This window comes from Sceloporus occidentalis, unplaced genomic scaffold, assembly GCF_023333645.1.
Source record: "Sceloporus occidentalis isolate IW3139 unplaced genomic scaffold, rSceOcc1.0.p SCAF_6, whole genome shotgun sequence".
Classification (NCBI taxonomy): domain Eukaryota; kingdom Metazoa; phylum Chordata; class Lepidosauria; order Squamata; family Phrynosomatidae; genus Sceloporus; species Sceloporus occidentalis.
The window spans coordinates 107,672,024-107,698,600 of record NW_028316986.1 but is presented as its reverse complement, the minus strand read 5'-3'; the positions used below and the strand labels follow the sequence as shown (position 1 = coordinate 107,698,600).

Below are 26,577 nucleotides of genomic sequence, written 5' to 3'. Positions count from 1 at the left end.
AGAAGATGGAAAGCTTTTGTTTCTGTTTTCACCATGCTATGTTTGAACATGGGACTGTGGAAAATCCTAACTATGATTTCGGAAATAAAATAGGTTAGAAAGTCAGCTTATTTCCTTAAACCAGACTTTTCCAGTCTGAATTGCTCTAATTATTTTGGCTGTACAGTCACTCCTCCATTTTCGTAGACTTGAAATACACATCCCTTGTCCGTTTATGGGTGACAAACAGAGAGGGATAAAATGGAGCAGGTGCCCATGGGCATGCGCTGCCATTCAATGCAATGATCCTTGAATATTTTCCTTTTACACGGGGTGGTGGTGGTGATCCAGAACAGATCCCCTGTGAGAACAGAGGGGTGACTAATTCCCATTTTCCCTGATCACTAGGCAAGTTACCTGGGACTCATAAAATTAGTCTGCATTTGCACTTAATGAAAACATGTTAGTCAAAAGTGAACTGAAAGGTCCCTTGAAACCATGCTGGGGAAGGAGCAGAGTATGAATGGAAAGCACATGAGCCCAAGGCTAGTGAATGAATAAAATATGACATAGTTTAATGCTGTATCTGGATATAGACACTGTTCAAACAATCATATGTAATGATATTCTTATTGCCAAAAGTCTTGAATACATATTTTCTAAAGTTAGACCACAATTCTAAACGTATACAGTACAACTTTATGACTCTACCAGCACAGCTTATAACAAAATATATCTTGATTGTTTGATATGGTGTCCCCAAACATCTCTTAAAGAACTTTCCATTTTAGGAATCAGTCAAATCTTTGTAGCATGAACCAACCAAGGACATTCATAAGGTGGCTGGAAATCAATTCCCTGGCATAGAGCACCAATCTATTTAACACCAATCTGTTTACATAGTATAAAAGTTAAAAGACAAGAAGAAAAAAGGTAAAAGGTAAAAGCAAACACGAAAATAGTTCACACTTAAATAGAAAATAATGTTAGATCAGATCTACTGTTGCTGTCCCAATTTTATTCTATCTTATGAGGACTGCAAGTACATCTTATCTCTCTGAGAACCAAAGCAGACAAAGTCAGCTTACAGATCCAACTACCCTGACACCTCCAAAGGTAGTATGGGTAAGAGAACAAATGAGAAAGAACAAACAAACTAACTTTACATCCTCTCTTACCATTTCCAGTTTGGCTTTTAAAATAGGTAAAAACAGTTTTAAGTGGAAGGACAACTCACTTTGAATGTCAGCTGCTGTTGGCTAGCTGGCAGGGCTAGGGACTGGGACAGTATGTACAAACCAGTCAAACAATGATGATACAACATTTACAGGAAACTAAAAGTAGGTGTTCTGTGAAGCACTGAATAATCATGTCAGGATGGCAAACCTTCAAACTTTGTTAACAGCATGCATTCAACAAAGATGGAACTTGGCATGGGGAAGGAGATACCTGAGAAAAGTCTGCCACAGCGACATATATATACACACTTCTAAGGAAATAGTTGATCATCAGATAAAATTTTAAACAAATACAAATACATATTTTTCAGTAAGAGACCAGAGCATACCCAATGAATCTTGTATATTGGGTTCTTTTTATAAACCTGTGTGTTGATTCTTCAGTAAACAATGGATTCAGTTGGCCTGTTTAAGTTTGGGCTAATCAACAGGATTCTGGCCACCAATGAATATTTAGAAATAACTGTGGAACCAGCAATAACTACCAATGAATATTTGCCACGACAGTCTCTTCGGTAGGTTAATTTAGTCTACGACATGACAACTTCCCAAAAGCAAAGATTTATATGCATGAGGGAAGAGGCTGCACATAGCAGCTTTGTCTAGATCTTTGGCTAAATCATGTTGTCCCTTAGTGTCATTAGGCTGACAGGAAAACATACGTTCTTCATGATCTACAGCAGTTATCAACAATACTGGAGTGTATATTTAAACTAAAAAGGTTTCACTGTAGTCATCAGCTAAGTTGACACACTTTCCATCTTAAGAATACCTCAAAGCTCTTGCATCAGGAGCTTCAAGTCTTTTTAAAGCTACCATATCTAAGTGACAGAGATTCAGTTTCACATTTAAACTACCATCTGACTCAAACAAATGTTGTTATGCTGTACCAGATTTTAATGGAAGAAGGAAAGCAAGGTTGTGTTCTTGCTCCAACTTTATTTACAATCTTCTTCAGCATGATGCTCCAAAGGGCTACGGCAGATCTCAAAGAAGAAGACGATGGCATTTATATACGTACTGATGGTAGCCTGTTTAACTTAAGCCGCCTGAGGGCCCGCACTAAGACTAAACTATCTAGTCCATGAGCTGCTTTTTGCTGATGATGCTGCCCTCGTTGCCCATACGGAAGCAGCTCTGCAACGCCTAACATCTTGTTTTGCTACAGCTGCAGAACTCTTTGGACTGGAAGTCAGTCTGAAGAAAACGGAAGTTCTCTACCAGCCGGCACCACAGGAAGAACACTACCATCCCCACATCACTGTAGGCACATCTGTGCTTAAGTCTGTCCAACAGTTCACCTACTTGGGAAGCATCATCTCCTCAGATGCCAAGATTGATAAAGAGATCGATCACAGACTAGCAAAGGCATATAGCACATTCGGAAGGCTTCACAAAAGAGTCTGGAGTAACAAATACTTGAGGCGAAGCACAAAAATTAGTGTGTACAGAGCCTTTGTACTGTCTATTCTCCTCTATGGGTCTGGAACATGGGTCACCTATCGCCAACACCTACGACTCCTTGAATGCTTTCATCAGCGCTGTTTATGCACAATTCTAAATATACACTGGACTGACTATGTGACAAATGTTGCTATCCTCGAGCAAGCAGGGATCACCAGCATTGAGGACGCAGCTGCGCTGGGCAGGACACGTTTCTAGGATGAAGGACCATCGCCTACGCAAAATAGTATTCTACAGTGAACTCGCCACGGGTCAGCGTAAGAGGGGCGCCCCAAAGAAGAGATACAAGGACTCCCTGAAACAACATCTCAGGCTTGGCCAGATAGATCACCAACAATGGTCCTCCCTGGCCTCGCATCGGGAGGCATGGAGGCGCACTATCCATGACGCTGCAGCCTTCTTTGAAAGCTCACGCCGAACGAGCCTCGAAGAGAAACGACAACACAGAAAGAACCGCAACCTGGAAACATCACCCAAGGAGACTTTCTGCTGTGCTTTCTGCAACCGGACCTGCTTATCCCGAATTGGCCTTTTTAGTCACCAACGCGCTTGTACAAAGCGCGGGATGAGTCCTTCCTGAATCTTCGTTCGCGAAGCAAAGCCAGAGAGTACCAGATTTTAATGGAAGAAGGAAAGCACAAGAATTTGAATAACCAATCAGTAGTTGAAATAAACCCATTGTTTACCAATACAATTTTGTCAGAGAGAACTGTTCAACTCTATCCTGTTGATTTTCAGTTAAGCACAATTGAATTAATTTAATTCGTTTCTTCTCAGCCTTCTAAGTAGCCACTGTACTGTACAAGCCAGTAAACTGTTTAAAGTTATTACTTTAATACACATAGGATTTTTTTTAAAATGACTTTTAAGCTAAACTGTATAATTTTAAGTGGAAATAATGATGTAAGATATAAAGGGAATGTCTATATTGTTTCTTGTTAAAATTAATAATACTGAGTGTATTTTTCTTATATTACTACAATGAATAATAGTGATGAATAAAAATTAAATAAAAAAATAAAGGTATCATAGAATCATATAGTTGGAAAAGACCACAAGGGCCATCCAGTCCAACCCCCTAGCATGCAGGAACTCTTAATCAAAGCATCTCTGACAGATGCCCATCCAGCCTCTGCTTAAAGACCTCCAAAGAAGGAGACTCCACCACACTCCAAGGGAGTGTGTTCCACTGTCAAACAGCCCTTACTTCCAGGTAGTTCCTCCTAATGTTGAGGTGGAATCTCTTTTCCTGTAGCTTACATCCATTGTTCCGGGTCCTGTTCTCTGGAGCAGCAGAAAACAAGCTTGCTCCCTCCTCAATATGACATCCCTTCAAATGTTTAAACAGGGTTATCATATCATCTCTTAACCTTCTTTTCTCCAGGCTAAACATCCCCAGCTCCCTAAGTCGTTCCTCATAGGGCTTCATGGTTTCCAGACCCTTCACCATTTTAGTCACCCTCCTTTGGACACGCTCCAGTTTCTCAATGTTCTTTTTGAATTGTGGTGCCTAGAACTGGACACAATATTCCAGGTGGGGCCTGACCAGAGCAGAACAGAGTGGCACTATTACTTCTTTGATCTAGACACTATACTTTTATTGATGCAGCCTAAAATTGCATTGGCCTTTTTAGCTGCCGCAACACACTGTTGACTCATGTTCAACTTGTGGTCTACTTCGACTCCTAGATCCCTTTCACACGTTGTCTCCTTAAGCCAGGTGTCCCTCATCCTATATCTGTGCATTTCATTTTTCCGCCCTAAGTGCAGTACCTTACATTTCTCCATGGTGAATTTCATTTTGTTAGCTTTGGCCAAGCTTTCTAGTCTATTCAGGTCATTTTGAATTTTGATCCTGTCCTCTGGAGTATTAACTATTCCTCCTAATTTGGTGTCATCTGCAAATTTGATAAGTATGCTCCCAATTCTGTCATCCAAGTCATTGATAAAGATGTTGAATAACACTGGCCCCAGGACAGAGCCCTGTGGGACCCCACTGGTCATTTCCTTCAGAACACAATGTGGCAGCTCAAATCCCAGTAAGCCATCATGTAAGATTCCAGTTATTCAGAAAAGGAATATTGGAGATGCATTTAGAATTATAGAATCATAGAATTGGAAGAGACCAAAATGGCTATTTATGGAAGCTTTTTGTTTCTTTGTTTGTTTGTTTATGTGCTTTTTTTATAGTCAACATAAAATCTGAATTCATATATAGAAAAAATAACCATGGCCAGAATCCTGCTGATTAGCCCAAAATTACGTAGGCCAACTGAATCCATTGTTTACTGAACAATCAACAGAGAGGTTTACAAACAGAACCCAATATACAGGATTCAATGGGTATACCGTATTTTCCGGCGTATAAGGTGACGGAGGGTATAAGGCGACCCCCCACTTCGCCTGCTGGCAGCATCCCCAGACGCCCCTGAGGGGGTCTCGCGCCGGCTGGACAGGGACTCTCTGAAGGCCTGAGAGGATCCGCGGCGGCTGGGTTCTCACCACCATTTTTCTTCTAAAAGGCGACGGCGGGGAAGCTGCTCCAGAGCCAGCCGGGGCAAGGGAAAGAGCCGGCCCCTTACTTCTCGGCACTGCTGCTGCCACTGCTGCCACCACTGGGGACCCTCTGCTCCTCCGGCGGCTTCCCAAGTCCTCCACGGAAGCCGCTGGAGGAGCGGAGGATCCTAGGTGGTGGCAGCGGCAGCGGCTTCCGAGGAGGACTTGGGAAGCCACTGGAGGAGCGGAGGGTCCCCGGCGGCGGCAGCAGCAGCAGCGCCGAGAAGTAAGGGGCCGGCTCTTTCTCTTTCCTTGGCTGGCTCTGGAGCCGCTTCCCCGCCGCTGCCTTTTAGAATTAAAATGGCAGCGAGAGCCCAGCCGCCACGGGTCCTCTCAGGCCTTCAGAGAGGCCCCCTCCAGCCGGCGCCAGTGCCTGCTGGCTGGGAGAGGACCCAGGAAGGACCCCAGAGACAAGGAGGTGGCTATGCCGTTCGCCTGTCTCTGGCGTAAAAAACCGGCGCATAAGGCAGACTTAGAAAGTCGCCTTATATGCCGGAAAATACGGTACTCTGGTCAGGAATAACAACAGGATATAGGTGCATATCATTTTAGGGCAAAGTTCACCAGTCATGAAAATTGACTTCCTATAAATCAGTATTCAGAGACATTACACCAAAGAGTCAAACTATCTTTTAGGTATTGAAAAAGTGTTTGGGAGATGCCAAATGTTCTACAGTTTTACTGGTAGCTCTTGTCAAATTTCAAGGCTGCTGTTGACAGAAACTGAAAGTACTTAAACGGACAGAGTGGGGATATGGGTTCCCTGAAGCTGTAAGCCACACAGTTACACAACTTTTGCAAACATCTTAATTCTGCTCTTTGTATGACCATCTCAGCAAAAGTTAAAGTATAAGGCTGAGTTACCCAAGATGTGTGAATTTTCTCTTCCAAAAAAAGACCAAATAGTTATAAAATCAGTGTCACTGTAAGATTCATATCATAGCACTGATAATCTAAAAGGGATGTGTTCCACAGTCACATCACTGCAATGATATAACTTGGTGCAACTCTAGCAGTAGTTGTAAGCTGGCAAAATTTTATAAAAGCTGTAAAAGAATTTTGAAAATTATGGGAGTAGAGACTTAAACATTGTCTTTGGGCTGGAACAGACAGCCCTTTAAAGCCACTGTCCAGATGGGTTGGGATCATGGCATTTATATGTCACACACTCCCATGCCACCTTGAAGCTGCCCAAAAGTCGGAAGGCTGCCCAGATGTGGGCAGCTTCAAGGCGCTTTAGCGGTGCAGCGTTTGTACACTGAAAACAGACAGAGCAGCTTGAAGCCAACATGGGGCCATGGTGAGGCGGGAAAAGCCACCTTTTCCCCCGCCGAAAAAGGAGTGATATTTGCTGCTCCTTTTTCGGCTGGCTTCAAGGTGGATTGCGGCCAAGGCGTGTGTTTGCAGCAGCCCCGATCTGTGTTTGGAAGGGGCACCTTCCGCCTACCTGTTTCACTCCTAAGTTAAATTTCAGGGAAATATGTGTGCTTAGCATTACAGTACTTTCATCAAAGGATGGCCAGACAAAGAATTTTCAAAACAGGAATATTCTGACTAACCCTACCAGAATTTTAGTGACAAAATACTGTAGAGTTTGTTAACAAAAACTAAACAGATGTACCAAGTCAGTCCAGTATTCTGTTCAAACAGTGGCCCAACCATATGCCCATGGAAGCCCAGATACCTATGGTATAGATAAGAATAAAAAAAAGTACTTTCTGAACTGGTACAGAATACCAGCAACTGTTTTCTGAGACTACTCTCTACTATCATGTTAGTGTGGGAAATGTATCAGGTTAAACAGGAAAAGAGGAAAAATAATTTTAGCAAATTTCAAAAGGCATGTTAAAGCAAATCAGGGCTTGTAAAGACATATTGTGACTAAACACAAAGGCCACAATACAACCATAAATTTATCTGTAACAATATAATTACTGACGTGGTCAATACAGATGCCAGAAGCACCAGGTACAAGTCTGGATAACAAAACAGAAGCCAGAATTCATTTCTAATTTTGGGATCCAATATTAGCTCTGCAGAGTAAGTTTGATATAATGACATCAGGCTAATAAAATAGGTTACAATTTTAATTGTTTTAATTTATCTCAATGGTCCACAAAACTATGCCCCTTAAACAGACTTTGGACTTCATGTCCCAGACATCTCAGCCATGTCTGGGATTCTGGGAGCTGAAGTCCAAAATCCCTTAAAGAGCACACTTTGGGGACCACTGATTTATGTGATCAAAAGGACCTACCACAAAAAGTACAAGGATAAATAATTATATATGAAGAGGAGGTATCGAAGTTTGTGTAGTTATTTAGCTCCATCTGCTGGTTAGTCCTCTCAAAAGATTAAAATAAATTACAAGCAAGATATAAATGCCACTGAAGACAGAAACATCTAAAAACTAGGACCTGAAACACCTGGATCCTCAAAATCTTAAATTCTACCTATAGAGGGGCCTCTTATCAAAGCCTGGGGAATAATTTCATTAAGTATTGTATTTCAATTCTCAGAAATACAGCTGTAATAGCAAAACATAAAACATTCAGCACCTTGAAAACTAACAGAATTATTGTGACACGAACCATGAATCCCACAATGTTAGTAATTTACTGTAAGTGTTGATTTAATTAAATCATCTTATATAAATGATACAAAACGTTACAAGCACAAGCCATGCTTTTTTTTTACTTCAGCCTTTAAGAGATTAGAGGACAGATGGATTAAAGACAAACAAACCATATCATTGTTCAAAGCATGTTTGGAGTCATCAGGCAATATTAAATGTAGAATAGTTTGATCTGAAAACAGACTTCTAACTTTTAAGAGTTTGTTTTGGAAGAATGTACTTCATGTGTCAGATCAAACTATTCTAGTATTTGAGCCAAGTGGAAGAAAAACCTAATAAACTTTCTCCCCAGAGGCAAAGACAAAAAGAAATGATGGTTTCAAGGAACCACAAACATTTTACAAGTTTCTCTGAACAACAGTTCATTACAGGAAAAGTTTAATCTTGATTTCCACAAGCAATGATGTTACAAATGTAGGAACAAAAATAGATATCTCTAATATTCATATGGTGTTTATTTACAGAACTTCTTTGCTTGAAAGTTTGTTTACAGAAATTTTAAGAAATGTCACTCTGGAACCTGTCTGGCCTTTCATTTTTGTTCTCCATATGAATATTAAATTAGGAGCAGCATCTTGAATGCTGTATCATTACCTGTAAAACCCATACACTGGGTGGATAACTACACTAGGAACCAATTCCTCAACCAGCTCCAAGCAGGCAATGCTGCTGCATTTTTAACTAAAAATTGACTGAGAATGTAACCTGAAAGTCTACTTCCAATTTACACTTTTTCAATTTCCAGCCAATTTAGGGGTGCAGTAGAAGTTCATAGAATCATAGAATTGGAAGAGACCACAAGGGCCATCCAGTCCAACCCCCTGCCATGCAGGGACTCTCAATCAAAGCATCTCCAACAGATGGCCATCCAGCCTCTGCTTAAAGACCTCCAAGGAAGGAGACTCCACTGCACTCTGAGGGAGTGTGTTCCACTGTCGAACAGCCCTTACTGTCAGGTAGTTCCTAAGTTGTGGAGCATGAAGAAAGAAAAACCACAATTGGGTGCCATTTGGGACATTTTCTTACTCCAACATTTTTTAAAAATTTTTTGGCATCAGATGATACTTGGGGTGATAGCTTGGGAGGCTGCAAAACAGATACTGGGGACTATACTATGACAACTCTGGGCCTGGACAAAGCAGCACTTTGTGATGGCCTGGACCCAAACTAAGGTTGTGCGGGGGCTGAGCGTTTACATGCTCAGAAATCCTATTGCATGCCCCAGGCACTATCTTGGCATACGGCTGCCGCAACCCCAACCCAGCTTGTTCAGGGGCAGCATAGAGCCACACCTGAACAGACTGTTTGCACAGCCCCTCTGTCATATATGATCAGTGAGAAGAGTTCAAATTTCAAGAAACACAGAAAGAAACTTTTGAAATCTAATCACAAACAGCTATTGTTCATTTTAAACAGACACCAGCTCAACTCAGATGTATTTTCAAGCATACTGTAAATGCAGTTTGGTTAACTGTATAACACAGTCATTAACACTGCAATAAGTATAGTTTGGATTTCAAATCTGTGGTGGTAGCTCAGGTACCTCCTCTATAGGTCTGGGCACAACTGCAATTATCTGTAGTTTACTAGTTCATCCTAATCTGGGAGAGAAACTGATTAGTTTCACTGAAACAAGTCACAAGGCTTCATCATTTTGCTGCCTGTCAGATCAGCAAGCATTTTTACCTACTGTGGTGAACAGACCCACAAACCAGCCAATCACTAGCCAGGGGCCATAAGCCAAATCAGGTGCTGGCTGGGGGAATTTGAAGATTCTGTGTGGCAGTTAGTTTTGTCAGTTGGGATTTGACAGTTAGAATGAACAGTTAGCTGGCTGGGATTTGACAGTTGGGGAACAGTGAAGTCCGAGTCAGGACAAAGGTCCGAGAGGTCCAGAGGAACAGTCAGTTAGGGTTTGGTTTGAAACCAAGAAGGGTCTGTTATGTCCAGTGAGGGACAGTAATATAGTTAGAGTCTGAAATTGAGAGCCTTGAGAGATAACTGAAGTTTGGAGGAGGGTCTCAGTTATTTATTATCCTGAGGGATACAATAACTTTGGTGGCTGAGGCCGGTTACAGACCGGCACTTTAGTGAGTGATGAGCATGCACTAGGGTTACAAAAGGGCGGTGCTTCTGCACCGCCCTAACCCTAGTGCGTGCTCGTCACGCACTAAACGGCGGCGGCCCTTCCATACGGCCGCCGCCATGAGGACGTCACGGCCGCGCCGCCTCTAGACGGGGCGGCACGGACGTGACATTCTTGCTCCGCGCCAGGGCGCTTGGTGCGCCCTGAACACGGAGCAGGAAGGAACTCCGTTTCGGAGCTCCTTCCTGGTTTAGTCCGCTGGGCGCAGCCTTCAGACGGCTGCGCCCAGCGGACTAAAAGAGAAAGGGGCCAAGCGGCCCCTTTCTCCTTCTCCCCGCCGCTGTGGGGTGTCCTTGGGGCTTGAAGCCCCAGGGACACCCCTTTTCAGGCTGCGGGGAAGCGGCATTTTGCTGCTTCCCCGCAGCCTGAAAAGCGGCGGATCGGGGCCTCAGCGGCTGCCGCTCTGCACACTGAGGCCCCGATACACCGGGGAAAGGGGCGGGTGCAGACCGCCCCAAATGGGTGGTCTATAACCCGCCTGAGCTAGTCATAAGAGTTGCCCAAAGAGGGACAGGGAAGTCCTGGGGTGGTTGAAGAATATATGTGAAACTGAAGGGTATCAGTAACAAAGAAAATATATGGTTGGAAACAGTTGGTTCCTAAGAAATCTAAGCCACTACTAAGTATAAAAATAAAAGAGTGCAAATGTAACAAAGGCCCGTTACAAACGGGCATAAAGTACGGACTGGGTCTGTATTAGGATTGGAAAGGGGCGGACGCCCCTAACCTTAATACAGACTGAGTCCATACAAAATGGTGGCGCCTGTTCCATATGGGGGGCCGCCATGTTTACGTAGCGGACGCGCTGCGTCTGCACGTCGCACAGCACATATGACGCTGTGAGTGCGCCATTGGCGCCTCGCGGCGTGATATCCGAGCTGCAAAGAGAAGCGCCATTTTGGCGCTTCTTATTTGCAGTGCGGAGGAGCCTCACGGTTTGGACACTGGGGCTCCTCGGCACTGCAAATGAAGGTGGCGGCAGACCGCCCCTTCTGGGCGGTCTGTAACACACCTAAGTAACACAAGGAAAAACTATAATAACAACTTCATATCACTGATACTTTATAAAATTCTATTTTTAAATAAACTTTTGTTATTGTTTCAAGAAACACGTGGCCTGAGTTTTGAAACACAAAACACGCTATGAACACTAAGAGTTTAGAGTGTTCGCATCACATAAATGGGTGGCAGCGGTGGGATTTATGAAAACCCTATAGGACTGCCATCTAGAGAAAGGAATAAAGTGAAGGAGTGTTGTCTTCACACCTACCTCCCCAAGCCCCAAAGTGCCCTGTACCTGACATCAGCCATGTTTTTTTGGCAAACGAAGCAGGAAATCACACAAGAGCTTACTTTTGACAGGGAAAATACATGGGGAGCGAATTAAATAATTAATGATTTCCGATCTGCAGACCTTTCATGGGTCCCAAAATCATCTACCTGTGCCAACTACTTTGTAATGGCTCAAGGTAGGGATTATGCTTACAGATCAGGTTATTAAAACTACTATGGTTTAACATCAAAGCCTGTTCTGAGCCTATTAAATGATATTTTCCTGTTTCATCTTAAACAACAATCTATAGTTAATTCTTAGTTACTGTGTATACTTGTCTATACGTCTATCAATTTACGCCCAAAAATTGACCCCAAAATCCCAGGTCGACTTATTTACAAGTCAGAATGGTAATATGATAGCAGCTCTTTCAGATTTCCCCATGCAGTTTCTTTCTGTCCTGAGACAAGATTACTGTTTAACAGTCCGTTTCCCACCCATGCTCTTTGCTGTCTGAGTAAAGGTTGAAATACTGAAGCTTCATCGATTGCTGATCCCCTCTTGCCACTCGCATACACACACTGAAGGAACCTCCAAGTTTTACACTCAATCTATCCATGGGCCATGCCAAAATTCATAATTCTGGCCCCAAAACATCCCTTCAAATATTTAAACAGGGCTATCGTATCACCTCTTAACCTTCTCTTCTCCAGGCTAAACACACCTAGCTTCCCAAGTTGCTCCTCATACTGCTGGACATACTTTGGGTTTGGCTACTCAACCAATTGCAAATCCACCTAACAGTTGCATTGTCTAGTCCAGATTTTAGTAGCTTGTTTGAAAGAATATCATGGGGGACCTTGATGAAGGCCTTACAGAAATCAAGATAAGCTACATCCACAGCATTCCCTTCATCCGCCCCGCACTCTCAGATCGGCCGGGAAGCACTTAAGGGTTCCTAAGTCAAAATACACCTTGACTGCACAAAGGGCGTTTTCTATCTCGGCCTCGCAGCTTTCGAACTCCCTTCCCGACGAGCTCCGCTCTGTCACCTCTCTAGATCTCTTTAGGAAGGAACTAAAGACCTTTCTCTTCTGACAAGCTTTCCCCCATGTGTCCTGACTTCATGTTGTTCTCCCCGTTATACAATGGTCTCATTCAGCTAGTTTGTTTTTTCTGGTTTTTTATGCTGTTCATATTTTTATAGTGTTTTAACGTAATGAGCTGTTTTTATGATGTTTATACTGTATGTTTTGTATTCTGTTTTGTATTCCTTTTGCTTTGCTGTAACCCGCTTTGATCTACACTGGAAAAGCGGGCTATAAATAAATAAATTATTATTATTATTATTATTATCATCATCATCATCATCATCATCATCATCATCATCATCATCATCATCATCATCATCATCTACCAAGCTGGTAACTTCGTGTATGTGTGTGTGCCAGAGAGAGAGAGAGAGAGAGAGAGAGAGAAAATTAGTCTGGCATGACTTGTTTTTGAGAAACCCATGTTGATGTTTTGTGATTATGGCATTCTCTTCTAAATGTTTACATGGATCCCACTGGGTGAACCTGGGCAAGTCACATGCTCTCAGCCTTAGGGAAAGGCAATGGCAAATCTCTTCTGAATAAATCTTGCCAAGAAAACCCCATGATAGGTTCATCTTAGGGCTGCCATAAGTCAGAAATGACTTGAAGGCACACAGCAAAAAGTTTTAAGAGCCTTAAATCTATACAAGGTTCAAGCTAATTCCAAAACTTAAAAATTTGTTACTATACTTGGCAAAGATACAGTGATGGTTAAAGTAGATGGCAAAATTTTGCACTCTACTGTCACTCTTCTGTTTTCGCAGATTTGGGATCCATGTTCTTCAACTATGCGAGAGCGGCAAATGGAAGGGGATAAAATGAGGTGCGCCCTCATTTGCACAATGGCATTCAAGCCAATAGGTCTTGAATATTGGCAGTTTTTGTTTTTGTGGGGGGTGGGGGTCCAAAACAAATCCTCCGTGAAAATGGAGGAGCGACTGTAGAAAACAAGGGGAGGGAGGCAAGCAGACAATTTCTCAGAATCATTTGCCAGAATACTATATGACCTGTTATGTTACATACCTTTATGTATACTTAGCTACATAGAATCCTATTTACTGAATTGCAAAGATGCATAATAAGACAACAGCAACTTCTTTTTAGTTGAGCCTTTGCCTGCTTTCTGTCATGCACTGGGGGCCCATCACACGTTGATCCTAATGTGCTTCTTCTGCTATGTTGTTTGGTATCAGCAGCCCTCTACTGAACACAGACAATATGCAAGTGCCCAATTCTAACTGCTGTAAGTCCATTTACAAAGATTTAAGTCCCCAACAGGACTACGGCCTTTACCTTTACAGTCAGGGGGTTGCCAAGCCAGAGTTCCTGCCCAAGATACAGTAGAGTGCCGATTATCCGACATAAATGGGCCAATTGATCATTGGATAACTGAAAATGTCTGATAATCTAATTACAGCGCACCGCGCACATGCGCCGCCATTGGGGACAGAAGTCCCTCTCCTCCCCTCCTCCCTCCATCCCTCTTTCCCTTCCCATCTCCTTCCCTGCTTACCTCCTAAGTCCGGCTTTCTCCACGGCGGCTTCTCCTTCCTTCAAGCTAAGGAAATCCAAGCCTCGCCGAGGAAAGGCCTGGACCGACAGTCTACGCCTCTCCTCGGCACGACTTGGACTCCTTCAGCCCCAAGGGAGTCCTCAGACTCAGGCTCCCTTCGGGCTGAAGGAGTCCAAGCTGTGCTAAGGAGAGGCCTGGGCCATCGGCCCAGGCCTCTTCTCAGCGAGGCTTAGTCTCCTTCAGCCCAAAGGGAGTCGTCGGACTCCCTTCGGGCTGAGGAAAACCATGCCATTATCTGACATCTCATGCTTCTGCAAGAGCACGCACACACACTCACAAAGAACCATGAGACGTCGGATAATCCGGAAGTCGGATAACCGAGACTTGGATAATCGAGACTCTACTGTAGTTTCAAATCCCTCATAAGCAAAAATCCCATAACACTTCCATCAGTGTATTACTTGACCTCCTCTGTAAGCAGACATATCCACACCTCTCATTATATGTATTCTAAAGACAGGAGACATAGCCCTCTTCTGAGTTAAAGAATGAGAGAAATATGTCTGCACAAGCCCACTGCATCTTTAGACTTGTAAAATAAGCAAAGACTAAAATTCTAAAATCATAAAAAGCACAGTTAGATTTAATGGAGACACAAACTCTTTATGACTAGACTTCAAGCATATGCAATTGTCCAACACCATGCATGATACCGAACATACATCCACATGGTTCTAAAAGGAGAATGTACATATTTCATAATCACCAACAATGTTTGCAGTCTGTATTATGTATGTGCCTTAAGAAAGCACTTTTGATACTTTAATTTTGGTTGTGTAATTGAACAGCGTGCGTATGTTCAGCAATTATCTTCAGCAATTAAGAATTACAGTAGGCCCTTGATATCTGTTGAGATTTGGTTCTAGGAACACCCGTGGATAACAAAATCTATGGATGCACAAGTCTAACTAAATACAATGGCATAGTAAAACGGATTCCCTCCCATAAAAGGATAAAATGAAGATTTGCTTTTTGGAATTTATACATTTTTAAAACATTTTAAAATCATGGATGTTTGAATCCATGCATAAAAAAATCTGTGGCTATAAAGGGAAGACTGTATATTTATATATATTAATTTAGCAATTAGGAATAACACTATTATGAACTTCAAAATGATCCTTACCAAAACATGTTATTTAGTATTATTTAGGGGGAATGGTGTTATTTTATTTGCTTGCAAATCTAGGCTTCCCAGGAACAACATACAGATATATCAATACAATATATACAAATCAGGACAACTTACCATTTCAGTGCTGTTCCCTCATTTTCAAACCATATTTCCCCAACGTCCTCTTGTCTCATAACCTTCTGAAAATGTTTTTTCACCTTGTCTGTCACAAGTGTTAGGTAGCTTATTCTTGGTAAAAGCAGCTGTATGAAGGGATATGAAAAATAATTTTGCATTTTATATACCTAGCATGCAGAGCTTTAAATTATGTTTTAATTTTTAAAACATAAAAGTGTAACTCCATTACAGGTAGAGTCTCCCAAAGATGGAATTCTGAAATCCTAAATCCTCCAAAATTCAAAAAGAAGTCTATATGGGTGACTGAAACAATGACGCCTTTGCCTCCTGATGGTTCAGCATACACAAACTTTGTTTTATGCACAAAATTATTTAAATATTATGTACAAAATTCAGGATATGTTTATAAGGTGTATATGAAACATAAATGAACGTCACATTTAAACTTGGGTCCCATTGCCAAGATATCTCATTAAGTATATGCAAACATGCCAAAATCTAAATAAATAAATAAATAAATAAAATCTGAAACCCAAAACACTTCTAGTCCCAGTCATTTAGGATAAGGGATACTTAATCTGTATCTGGAATTGCTGGAAGCAGTTTAGAAAGATGAGAGTTGGGGAAGCAAGGAAAGGACAAACTTTGTTCCAATCACTGAACATCAGAAACACATGACTATTTCTTCCATCACCACAGATCTATAGGGTTCATGCACCTAATATTTTGCAGACAGAAGCTTTATAATGTACCATGTGCTGCCTGAATATGGTGCCTTTATTATTTCTAGTTCTGTCAATCTATCATTCTCCAATGAGGCACAGAACATCTTTATGAAAAATATGTTACATGATTCATACTTGCCTTTCAGTCACAGACAGACAGACAGACAGACAGACAGACACACACCATTTTTAAAAAAAAAATTGCAAGTAGGTTCTACTGAATCTGGTGGGATGTATATGCACATTAAGTATTCCAAGGGCTGGTGTTAAAACAAAGCAATCGATAAAATCTACTAAACACACCTACTGCCCAAACACAAATTAAGGAATAGGGTTTCAGAGAAAGTTTCAGAAATAATTTCAATCTCATAAGAGAATTTCTAAATTTTAGAATAAGAAAATTTTCCTGCTATGAACCAGTGACACTGTCAACAAGGAAAACACATTTTGCTTGAAGTGAAACTTCTTCAATGTAAAATAGCTTCCATGTTTCGCTACCAACTACTGAGAGATATATTTCATACTGTACTTATATTTTTAAGACTGCTGACTCTCTGGGAACAAAGTATCTAGTCTTATGCAGAGCCAGCAACAGTAAAAATCAGTGGATACAGAAGTGAAGTAGTGTTGTAGCACATAAACACACCAAAAAGTCTTCTTAAAAAAATTAAATTTAGAAAAAAATTAAAAATCCAAATGAATTTTTACAAGTAAGGGTGTTTTGTTTTTAAAGCTACAGTAATTATATTCCTGTGGCTGGGAGAAAGTCCCAACAAACTAAGCAGGGCTTACTTCCAAGTAATGTACAGCACTGCACCATAAACCACCCAACAGGGTTTACACGATTAGAAAGGCATGAAAGTTTGTCCAATGACAAAGAGTTTCCCTAGTAGAGGAGCTCCCGCAGCAGTTATCATCTTGTCAAACAGTCTTTTGCTTTTTGCCTAGGGAAGACAGAGATTACTAGAACTGTCTGTTGTAACTATTCGATTGCCCCTTCTACTCTAAAGAAATAAATTTCAAAATACTGACCACAAGAATGTATAGTGAAAGCGGGAAACACTATGCCAAAAGAAGTGCAGAACTGTATCTTCCATCTCTTGTTGTTCTGATATTAATGAAATTTATAGTACCAATGGTAAGAAGTGGAGCGGGGGGAAAGCAATTTTACAACTATGAAGGCCTGTGTCAGAGTTGGGAATTGTGTGGACCTCTACATGGTACTCAGCAGCAATCCCCAGCAGCCATAGCTAGTCAAACCAATGCTGAAGAATTCTAGGAACTGCAGTATGAAAAATACATGGAGGGCCAAACTATTCCCACTGCGGTTATGTTAGGAAAGGCATTAGTAAACACATGTTAAAGGCAAACACAAAAACAAAGCATGTTCTTCAAGTACAGTGGTGCCTCGGGTTACGAAATTGATTCGTTCCGCTGTCAATTTCGTAACCCGAAAGGCTTTCGCAAGCCGAATCCCCATAGGCGCTAATGGGGAAAAGCCGCTTTTTGGTGCGAAATCGCGCCGAAAAGCACCAAAAGTTTTTTCGTAACCCGAAAAAACTTTCTTAACCCGAAACAGTTTTTTTAAATTAATTTTTTTCGTATCCTGAAAATTTCGTAACCTGGGTAATTCGTATCCCGAGGTACCACTGTATAGGGAAAGATTAAACGTTAAAATATTATTGCTCCACATGCATTTAGAAGACTTACATAGTAAGGTTCAGCTTCCCTTTCAGTAATCTCATCTTGATATAATGTAAAACAGGTGGGTATACGCCCAAACCACACATCTCTAAGTACATCTTTGTCATCTGTCATTCTTCCACCAAATACAGAAGCACATGTAGGCTAAATAATTCCTGCAGAAAGAACAAACAAACAAAAAAGTCAGTCTCAAGACCTACAATTATCATACTACCCTTCCAAAAACATGATAGTGTTTTCTGCTGCTCCAGAGAACAGGACCCGGAACAATGGATGCAAGCTACAGGAAAAGAGATTCCACCTGAACATTAGGAGGAACTTCCTGACAGTAAGGGCTGTTCGGCAGTGGAATGCACTTCCTCGGAAGGTGATAGAGTCTCCTTCCTTGGAGGTCTTTAAACAGAGGCTGGATGGCCATCTGTCAGGGATGCTTTGATTTGGATTTCCTGCATGGCAGGGGGTTGGACTGGATGGCCCTGGTGGTCTCTTCCAACTCTACGATTCTATGATTCTATGATTCTATGATCCTCCTTTCAATCTAAAGAGAAAGGGTCGGATGAAGAGCTATAAACAAGGTGCTGTAACCTGCACATTAAATACTTTCCCCAAAGATAGTGATGAAATCATTTATCAATAAGTATCACAGGCCTAGGCTAGACAATATGTTTGCCTTCTGGTAATCTCTCCTAGAGTTTCAATTTTAGAAATAGCAGTGAGAGGCTAAATACAAATGAGAATGATAGAAGGGATTACTTTTTAATCTTTCTTCCGTGCCATTTTAATGCTAATAATGCCACACCCTTTAAAACTGTTTGTCCATAAAGATGCCATTGCATTAAATGGCACCTGTGGGGCATCAGAACAATTTGGGATGCATTTTCAGTAGAAAAACATGGGGCAGTGATGCTGGAGAACCAGCAGAAACAATAATACAAGTGCAAGAAAGACAACCATGTAGGAGACATACTTATTTAGATTCCTAACCTACTTCTAATATTGAGAATAAGTAATTTTTATATATTGTACATGAAAAAATGGGTGGCCAGCATATCAAGGAGAAAGGTGGCAAAAGCAGTCAAAGAATACAATGCAAAATCAGACCAAATCATGTCAATAAGGTTCCGGGCAATACCTATAAATATCACCATAATCCAAGTATATGCACCAGCCACAGAGAGGAAGAAACTGAGAGATTATAAATAATAAATAAAAACTGATAACACACCAAGACAGGATTTTAAACTAATCATGGGTGACTTGAATGATAAATTGGCAGCACAGAATCAAAAACAGTAGGAACATTTGGATTAAGGAAAAGAAATGAAGCAGGAGTATGCCTGACAGAATTTTCCAGCGGGTGGTGCTGGGAAAGATTTGCTTCCTTGTGAGATAGATAGAATCTTTTTATTCCTCCCTCCTGGTTCCTTAGATTGGGCTGATGATGCACTTGAATAAGTTCTTGAGAAATGGAGGAAGGAATGAAACATAGAATAGTTCTGAAGTATTATTCTGCCTTTCCTTGGCACGTTCAGTACCCAGCATCACACCTCCCTCTGCCCAAGATTACATCTGTTCCCTCACTCTAATGAGACTCACCCACAGACATATACAGATAAAAGATACACAAATAAAACAAACAGTAACTTAGTGTTGGTGCAGCAAGTCAGATGCAGTAATTATAATATTCAGCTCTCATCTAAGTAATCGCAGTTCTTCCCACCATTCCCAGCCCCTAATACACCTGGGAGACTACTACCATATTTGTGCTTGCTAGCTACAACTGTTTCATTACTCCCTGGAACTTCACCATGGACAAGCAGCCACATTGAGTAGAAGTGCCGTACATAGTCCCACATAGATGTTTACCTGCTACAGTTTTTAGAATGATGTAGGGAAAATAAATATGTTAAAGTTTTGATGTGGGAACAATTGTTTCCCATTCACTTTGCCTAAAGTTCTTTGTATCTTCAACTTTACCATCCTGAATAACTCTGTCATTTGCAAACTTAAGTTCTATTGCTCGCCTTTAACTTTAGATTACTCAAGTGGTTACAGCATAGTTCTTAGGGTCCCCAATGTTTACCACTCTTCCTTTTAAGAGTCCATTAGCAACACATTGCCTGATGAAAAAGCCACTTGAGCTTTAAAAGCTTGCATCATGTATTTTGTGCATTTGGGTTGGCTAATAAAGGATTGCTATTTTGTGGATTTTGGATGTTATTGTACTTTGCTGTATAGCCAGCACAGCTACCCCTGGATATGCTCATTACAATCTTGTTACACCAGGCCATCAAGTAATATGAATTACTGACCACATTAAGACCCATGTTGTTGTTATTGTGTGCCTTGAAGTCATTTCTGACTTTTGGCAACCCTAAGACAACCCTATCACGGGGTGTTCTTGGCAGGATTTGTTCAGAAAAGGTTACGACACTGCATAATATCTTGATGAAGCATGAACACCTTTCTGTATATGCCAGCGCTACCCAGAGAGGTGGTTCATGAGAGTGCTGATCCCTAGTCCAGATCAAGTTCTCAAGAAAGAAAGAAACAATTTTAATCAATGGGCACAAATATGATAACAGTTCTTGTCACTGGGGGAAGGGGAAACAGCCCCTACAGCTGGTGCCGTATATATTCATGTATAAGTCCAGAAATTTTAATCAAAAAATTGACGTCAGTTAACTTACCCATGGGCCAATGTAAGTATCAAAATTTATCTTATTTTAAAAATAGAGAACCATCTCTGGTTGAAAGGCAACAGTTTAATTAGTCCAGGAAGCATTGACCACATTCTGCTCTCTCATCCATTCAGCCTTTAGGGTGAGCACAAACCGTTACGCTTGCTGGAATTTTGTATATTTTTTGGCATTGTTTTCCCTTTGCTAGTTCTTTTACATCCTTTGTTACACGCCCCTAGGTTTTATGGACTTATTCACGGATCATATCAAAAGCCATAATTTTGGCCCACAAACCTGTCCTGGACTTATACATGAGATCAACTTATAGTTGAGTATATACAGCTGGCCCTCCACATTTGCAGCTTTGACTTTTATGGATTTTATTATTCATGGATTTGAGTAATATTTTCTCTCTAGAAATGTCTAGGTGTTCTAGTGCATCTCTATAGTCAACATCTAACAGAAGTCATACTGGAGGACCCAGAGACTCCAAGAGAGAACACTAGGAATTTGTGCATCCTCCAATGCAATTCTAGGGTTGACATCTGGCAGATATTGATCACAGAGTTGCTCTGGATAACTTAAGAAGTCCTAAAGAGATATTATATCAGGAAAAGAAAATGTATTTTTGTATTTACGGTTTTCCCACTTTCATGAGGGTCCTGTGCCCCTAACCCAATGAATGCAGGGGGACTACTGTACTTAAAATGCACTGGATTATGCCCAGAGCCCACCCGAACCCTGCCAGGGAATCCTGACTGGTTGCATGTTTGTTTTATTCAAGGGTATCCCTCTGAGGGAAGGAAGAGGGATGCCCACAAGGTGACCGGAGATCCTAATAACTGCAAAGGAGGACAAGGCAGTGTAAAAAAAGAATGGAGGACATGACCAAATAAAAGCTAGAAACACTTAATATAAATGAAAATTCATGCTCCTCAGTGACACTCCAAATGGAGTGCATTGAAGAAAATGTAAGACATGACCAAATAAAAGCTAAAAGCACTTCTACAAATGTAAATGTATGCTTCTGTCACACTCAAATTGTAAGATGCTGAAGAAATTGAGGATTTTCCCAAATGAAAGCTAGAAACACTTAATGTACAATGGGACCTCCACATTTGCTGGGGTTAGGGGCACAGGACTCCTGTGAAGGTAGAAAAAACCACCCCCCCCCAAAAAAAAAAAACCAACACTGAAAGAACACCTCTCTAGGAATCTCTAGGTCCTCCAGTGCAACTCTGCAGTCAACATCTGCCAGACACTGGCCACAGAATTGCACTGGATAAGGTAGAAATGCTTAGTGGAGTGTTCTCTCTAGGAATCTCAGTCCTTCAATGCGACTTTTGGTGGAAGTTGACTACAGAATTGCACTGGAGGACCTAGAGATTCCTAGAGAGAATATATAGAGATATATACAAAATACATAGAGAATGAGGGCCACAGAGACCATCGGCGGAGGGGGGGCTGTAGGAAGGAAGTGGCTTCTGTGTTTGCAACTGCCTTGGACCTTATAAGCCACTCTGAGAGCCTCAGTGGCTGAAGAGCAGGGTATAAATACTCCAAATAAATAAATAAATAGATATAAGTTAATAAAACCCATGAAAAATCAAATCCACAAAAATCAAAGCTGCAAACATGGAGGGACAAGTGTAAACATAAACTCATGCTTCTCAGTCATGCTCAAAGTGGAGGGCATGGACGAAAAATGTAGGACACGATCAAACAAAAGCTAAAAGGGATGTTGTACCATTTCAAACAATTTGATATATATAGATAGATAGAGGTATCTTTTTAAAATGTGTTTTGTTCTTTTAATAACTATCTGCTTTAATATTGTAAAAATTTAATTCCTTTTTAATGTACTTTTTCCTAGGTTTTTAATTGTACTGTTGTTTTTTAATATCGTCTAATTCCCAGTTCTGGGAAAAGAGCAGGATACAAATAATAAGGGAATAGGGCCAGATAAGCTTTACATTAAAAATATAGTTAAAATTTTAAAAATGGGAAAATATAGATGAAGTTACATGAATCTAAGAGAGGAAAAGTCAGGTAATGATGGAATGGAATAAACAGTGATCAAAGGAAGAGGAAGCTGGCATGAATGGTTAACAGAGAGAAGAAAGAATGTGGATAGACGGCTAGAGTATGTGAGTGAAGGTATGAGATGGGGAGAGTATAGAGACTGCAGGGGAAAGGAATAAGGCGAAAGGTGGCAGATACAGAAGAGGCTGAAGGATTTTAGAAGGTAGGAAGAGGAAGGAGGTGAGAAGGAGAAAGAGGAAGAACAAAAGGAAAGGGAAAGGATGAGAAGGGGCAGGATAAGCAGATGGATAAAGAAGGAAAGATATGAAAGAATGAGGAAGGTTATAACATAAAAGAAGTGGAACTACCATATATACTCAACTGTAAGTCTACCTCACGTATAAGTCAAGGGCAGGTTTTGGGGCCAACACTGTGGATTTAGATATGGCCCATGGATAAGTTGAGAGTAAAACTTAGCGGGATGTAACAAAGGAAGCAAAAGATGAAGCAAAGGGAAAAAACAGTGCCAGAAAACCTACAAAATTCCAGCAGACATAACTGTTTGTGCTCCTACTAAAGGCTTCATGGATGAGGAGAGGCTATAAAGGGGGCGTGGGTGCTTCCAGAGCGGATGGGGATGGTTCCTTTTTTGTTGGGAATTAAAATATAGTACAGTACTTACTTTGACCCATGGGTAAGTCTGCTCAGGTTTTGGGAGTCCATCATTTGACCAACATTTCTAGGGTTATACATGAGTATGTATATATATATATATATGTGTGTATATATACACACAGCAAGCAAGATATTAATAGGAAGATGTACTTTTGATGTATGTTTGAATTATTTGTATTTTGCATTTGTATACTTTTTATAGTTTTAATATGTATGTTTTAAATTTAATAAACATTATATATATATATACACACACACACACACATATATAAAATAATAAGCATGTTGATAATAAAATATTATTATCAAATAATAAAAGCAATAAATAATAATAATAATAATGATAATGATAATGATAATAATAATGATAAAAGCACTCAGACAGAAACATAAAACCCATTGCTTCTTAGCCCTGCTCAAAATGGAGGGCCTTTGGGAGCAGAGGGCATGTCCTGGTCACCATGGTTACCCACAAGGGCCCTTCTCCTCTGTCTCGAGGGACTAGGCCCGCTCCTCCTCCTCCTGGCCCCGCCCTTCCCAAACACAAAAGGTCGGACCTTACCTGGCAGTTGGTGACAGTTGCTTCTTTTCTCCCTCAACGGCCAACCGCTCCCCTCGCGCGCTCACAGACGGCTACCAAGTGCGCATGCGCCGTCCCTTTCAGGCCCTGCAAACCTGCACCCCACACACACACTTCATAAAGTTTTTACTTTTAGTGTTTCTAGTCCGGTGCCGCCGCCGAGTCCTCCTCCTCCTCCTCCTCCTCTTTTTCTTCTTCCTCTGCGGCGGCGAAGAAGAAAGCAAGGCGCTCGCGGGAACCTCCAACGGCGTCGCAACCCGGAAGTAGCGACTAATGGCCGGCTACCCCCGGAGATGGAGGGGGCACGGGGAGATGACGTCACGCCGGAGCGCCAAACGGACGCAGCTGACGCTTGGTTTTGCGCCAGTCAGCCTCCAGGGGGCGGCAGCAGGAAGAGGAAAAGTCTCCACCTGCTGGGCCGGAGTGTGCGCATGCGCGCTGCTTCAAATCCCTTGGAAATTGGCACAATTAAAAGATCTAGCCGTGGAGGAGAGTGCGCATGCGCGCTACTTCAAATCACTTGTTTGGGTACAATAGCCGTGTTAGTATGAAGAATCAGTACATAGAGAGCTCTTGTAGCATCTTAGAGACTCACTGAAAGAAAGGCGTTGGAAGCATGAGCTTTCCTAGGCTTCAGATGCGTTTAGTGGAGAGGAAGCCAACAACCCCATGCATTTCATAGGGTTTTCTGAAGTCTCAGCTGCACTGCAGCAATAATGCAGTTTGACACTGCTTTAACTGCTGTGGCGCAATGCTAGGGAATCCTGGAGTTTGTTTTGCCACCAGAGCTCTCTAAGTAATAATAATATGATTTATTTATATTCCGCCATTGGATTACAAAGCAAAGGGATCAAAAATACATAATACACCCCCCCCACCAAATACATTACAGCAAATGTAATAACAATACTGTAATTATACAAAAAGAAAAATGCATAATAAAGAATACAAAATACAAATATAGCATATTAATGGAGGCATAATATAGCACAGTAAACTAAATCTCCCACACTCCCCTAGCAGCAAAACAACAGTCTGTATCAATTACATATGTTAAAATAACATGACATGGCATAATAGACATAACGGGGCCATCCCCATCTCTCCCCCAACAACAAAATAGCAATCGGCTACAGATTACATACTTAAAATAGTTATGCTGGTTATATAAGTAAGCCGCTTTCCTCCTGCCTCCAGCTGGGAAGAGTCGCCCGGGTGGGACTCTGACCTCTCACAAAACTGCAGTTCCCAGGATTCCATAGCATTGAGCTGGTATCAAACTGGATTATTTCTGCAGTGCAGATTAGATCTAAGGGACGCCCCCTGTGTGTGTGTGTATGTGTTTTCCTTCAAGTCTCCTGTCTACTCATGACGTCCCTATAATTTCATAGGGTTTTATATATATATAACTTTATTACGGCCAATTGGCCAGCACGCATAGGGTTTTATAAAGCAAGGACAGGGTGACCAGGCCATACTGCTTTTCCAGGGCATGTCCTACATTTCAACCTTCTGTCCAGGAGGAATTCCAAAATGTCCTCCATTTTGAGCACGACTAAGAAGCACAAATTTACATTTATATTAGGGTTGTTAGTTTTTATTGTGTAATGGCCTACATTTTTCTTCAATGTCCTACATTGTGTGGTGCCTTGTCCTCCTTTGCAGCTTGACATCTGGTCACCCCCTGGACAAGGAATACTTTGGAGGTGATTTTGCCAGTTCCATACCCTGAAATATAGCCTATGGCACCTGGAATTCACTGGCAGTTTCCCATCCAATACTAACCAAGACTGGCCCTGTGTAGATTACAATGGGCCCGAACAGACAGGCCAAAATAAAGCTGCTTTGAGTCACTTTGGAGGTATGCTGTTTAGATGAAGCATGCATCCTAAGAGGCCAGAAGCCCTGCCAAAGCCATGCTTCAGTCCTAAGGACTAAAACGCAGCTTTGGCACAGCTTCTGGCCTCTTAAGATGTGTGTGTCATTTAAACAGCATATCTCCAAAGTGACCCAAAGCAGCTTTATTTGGCCTGTCTGTTCAGGCCCAATGTCAGACAGGATTTGGTGCCTTTAGGGTACCGCAACGGGCTCTTGGTATCCGCTGGGGTTTTGTTACAGGCCCCCCACCCTGGTGGGTACTAAAATCCATGGATGCTCACATCCCTGTATATAAAATGACATAGTAAAATGGTGTCCCTTATATAAAATGGCAAAATCAACATTTCCTTTTTGGGATTTTATTTTTAAAATGTTTTTAAAATAATGTTTTTGGGTGCCTGAATCAATGGATGCCGAATCCATGGATATGGAGGGGCAACCATATATATATATATGAATTTGCAGGTTTCTTTTATGTTAAGAAAATAAAAAAAAATAAAAACATACAATACTTTGTGAAATTTGAGAAGCTGAAACATCCCATGATATCTGGCCTCCAAACTGCATGAACTCTACTTTCTCCTGATTATCCTTTGTTTCAAGTGGAGTTTGCTGCATATTAGAAATTCAGCACAGTTTCTTTTAATGGCATAGCAATAGAATTGTGATTTATGTTTTTACCTTTTTATTTTGTCTTCCAGATTTGTTACAAAGTTCAATGATGTTTGCTCCCAGGGAAATTGCCACAGAAATTGCCACTCTTTCAGAAGAGTTGACCCATCTTCAAGCTTTTTGAGGGCAATTGGTTTTCTGAAGTCAGTTTTAAGGGTTTTTTAACCTGCTATATCCAAATCTGCAGGTACCTAAGCAGTACTGCAGCTTTTATCCTCAATGGAAATTATAGCATTAGTTTCACTGCCACTTTTTTCAAATTGGAAAAGCGGAATAGAAATAAACATTATTATTATTATTATTATTATTATTATTGACCCAGGATGTAACTTTCTTAAGGCGCATTTTATCGCATTCACCTATTGCCAGGCAGTAGGCAGCCCATTTCCAACCCTGGATTCTCCAGGCTTGTCCCGCATCTTTTCAAGAA

At 41.3% G+C, this 26,577-nt stretch overlaps 1 protein-coding gene across 3 annotated transcripts in view; it reads right to left on the bottom strand.

Moving 5' to 3' along the window:
* The window catches only part of ATG5 (autophagy related 5), a 50,436-nt gene extending 26,544 nt beyond the window's left edge, over positions 1-23,892 (bottom strand). The window contains exons 1-3 of one of the 3 annotated variants that reach the window (XM_089530660.1): positions 23,580-23,892; positions 17,646-17,794; positions 15,208-15,335 (exon numbers count right to left, since the gene is read on the bottom strand). In XM_089530660.1, the coding sequence (XP_089386786.1) occupies positions 15,208-15,335; positions 17,646-17,753 (236 nt within the window). In that variant the 5' untranslated portion in view covers positions 17,754-17,794; positions 23,580-23,892. The other 2 variants (XM_089530661.1, XM_089530662.1) reach the window with 2 other exon arrangements.
* Positions 23,893-26,577: the final 2,685 nt, after the last annotated feature.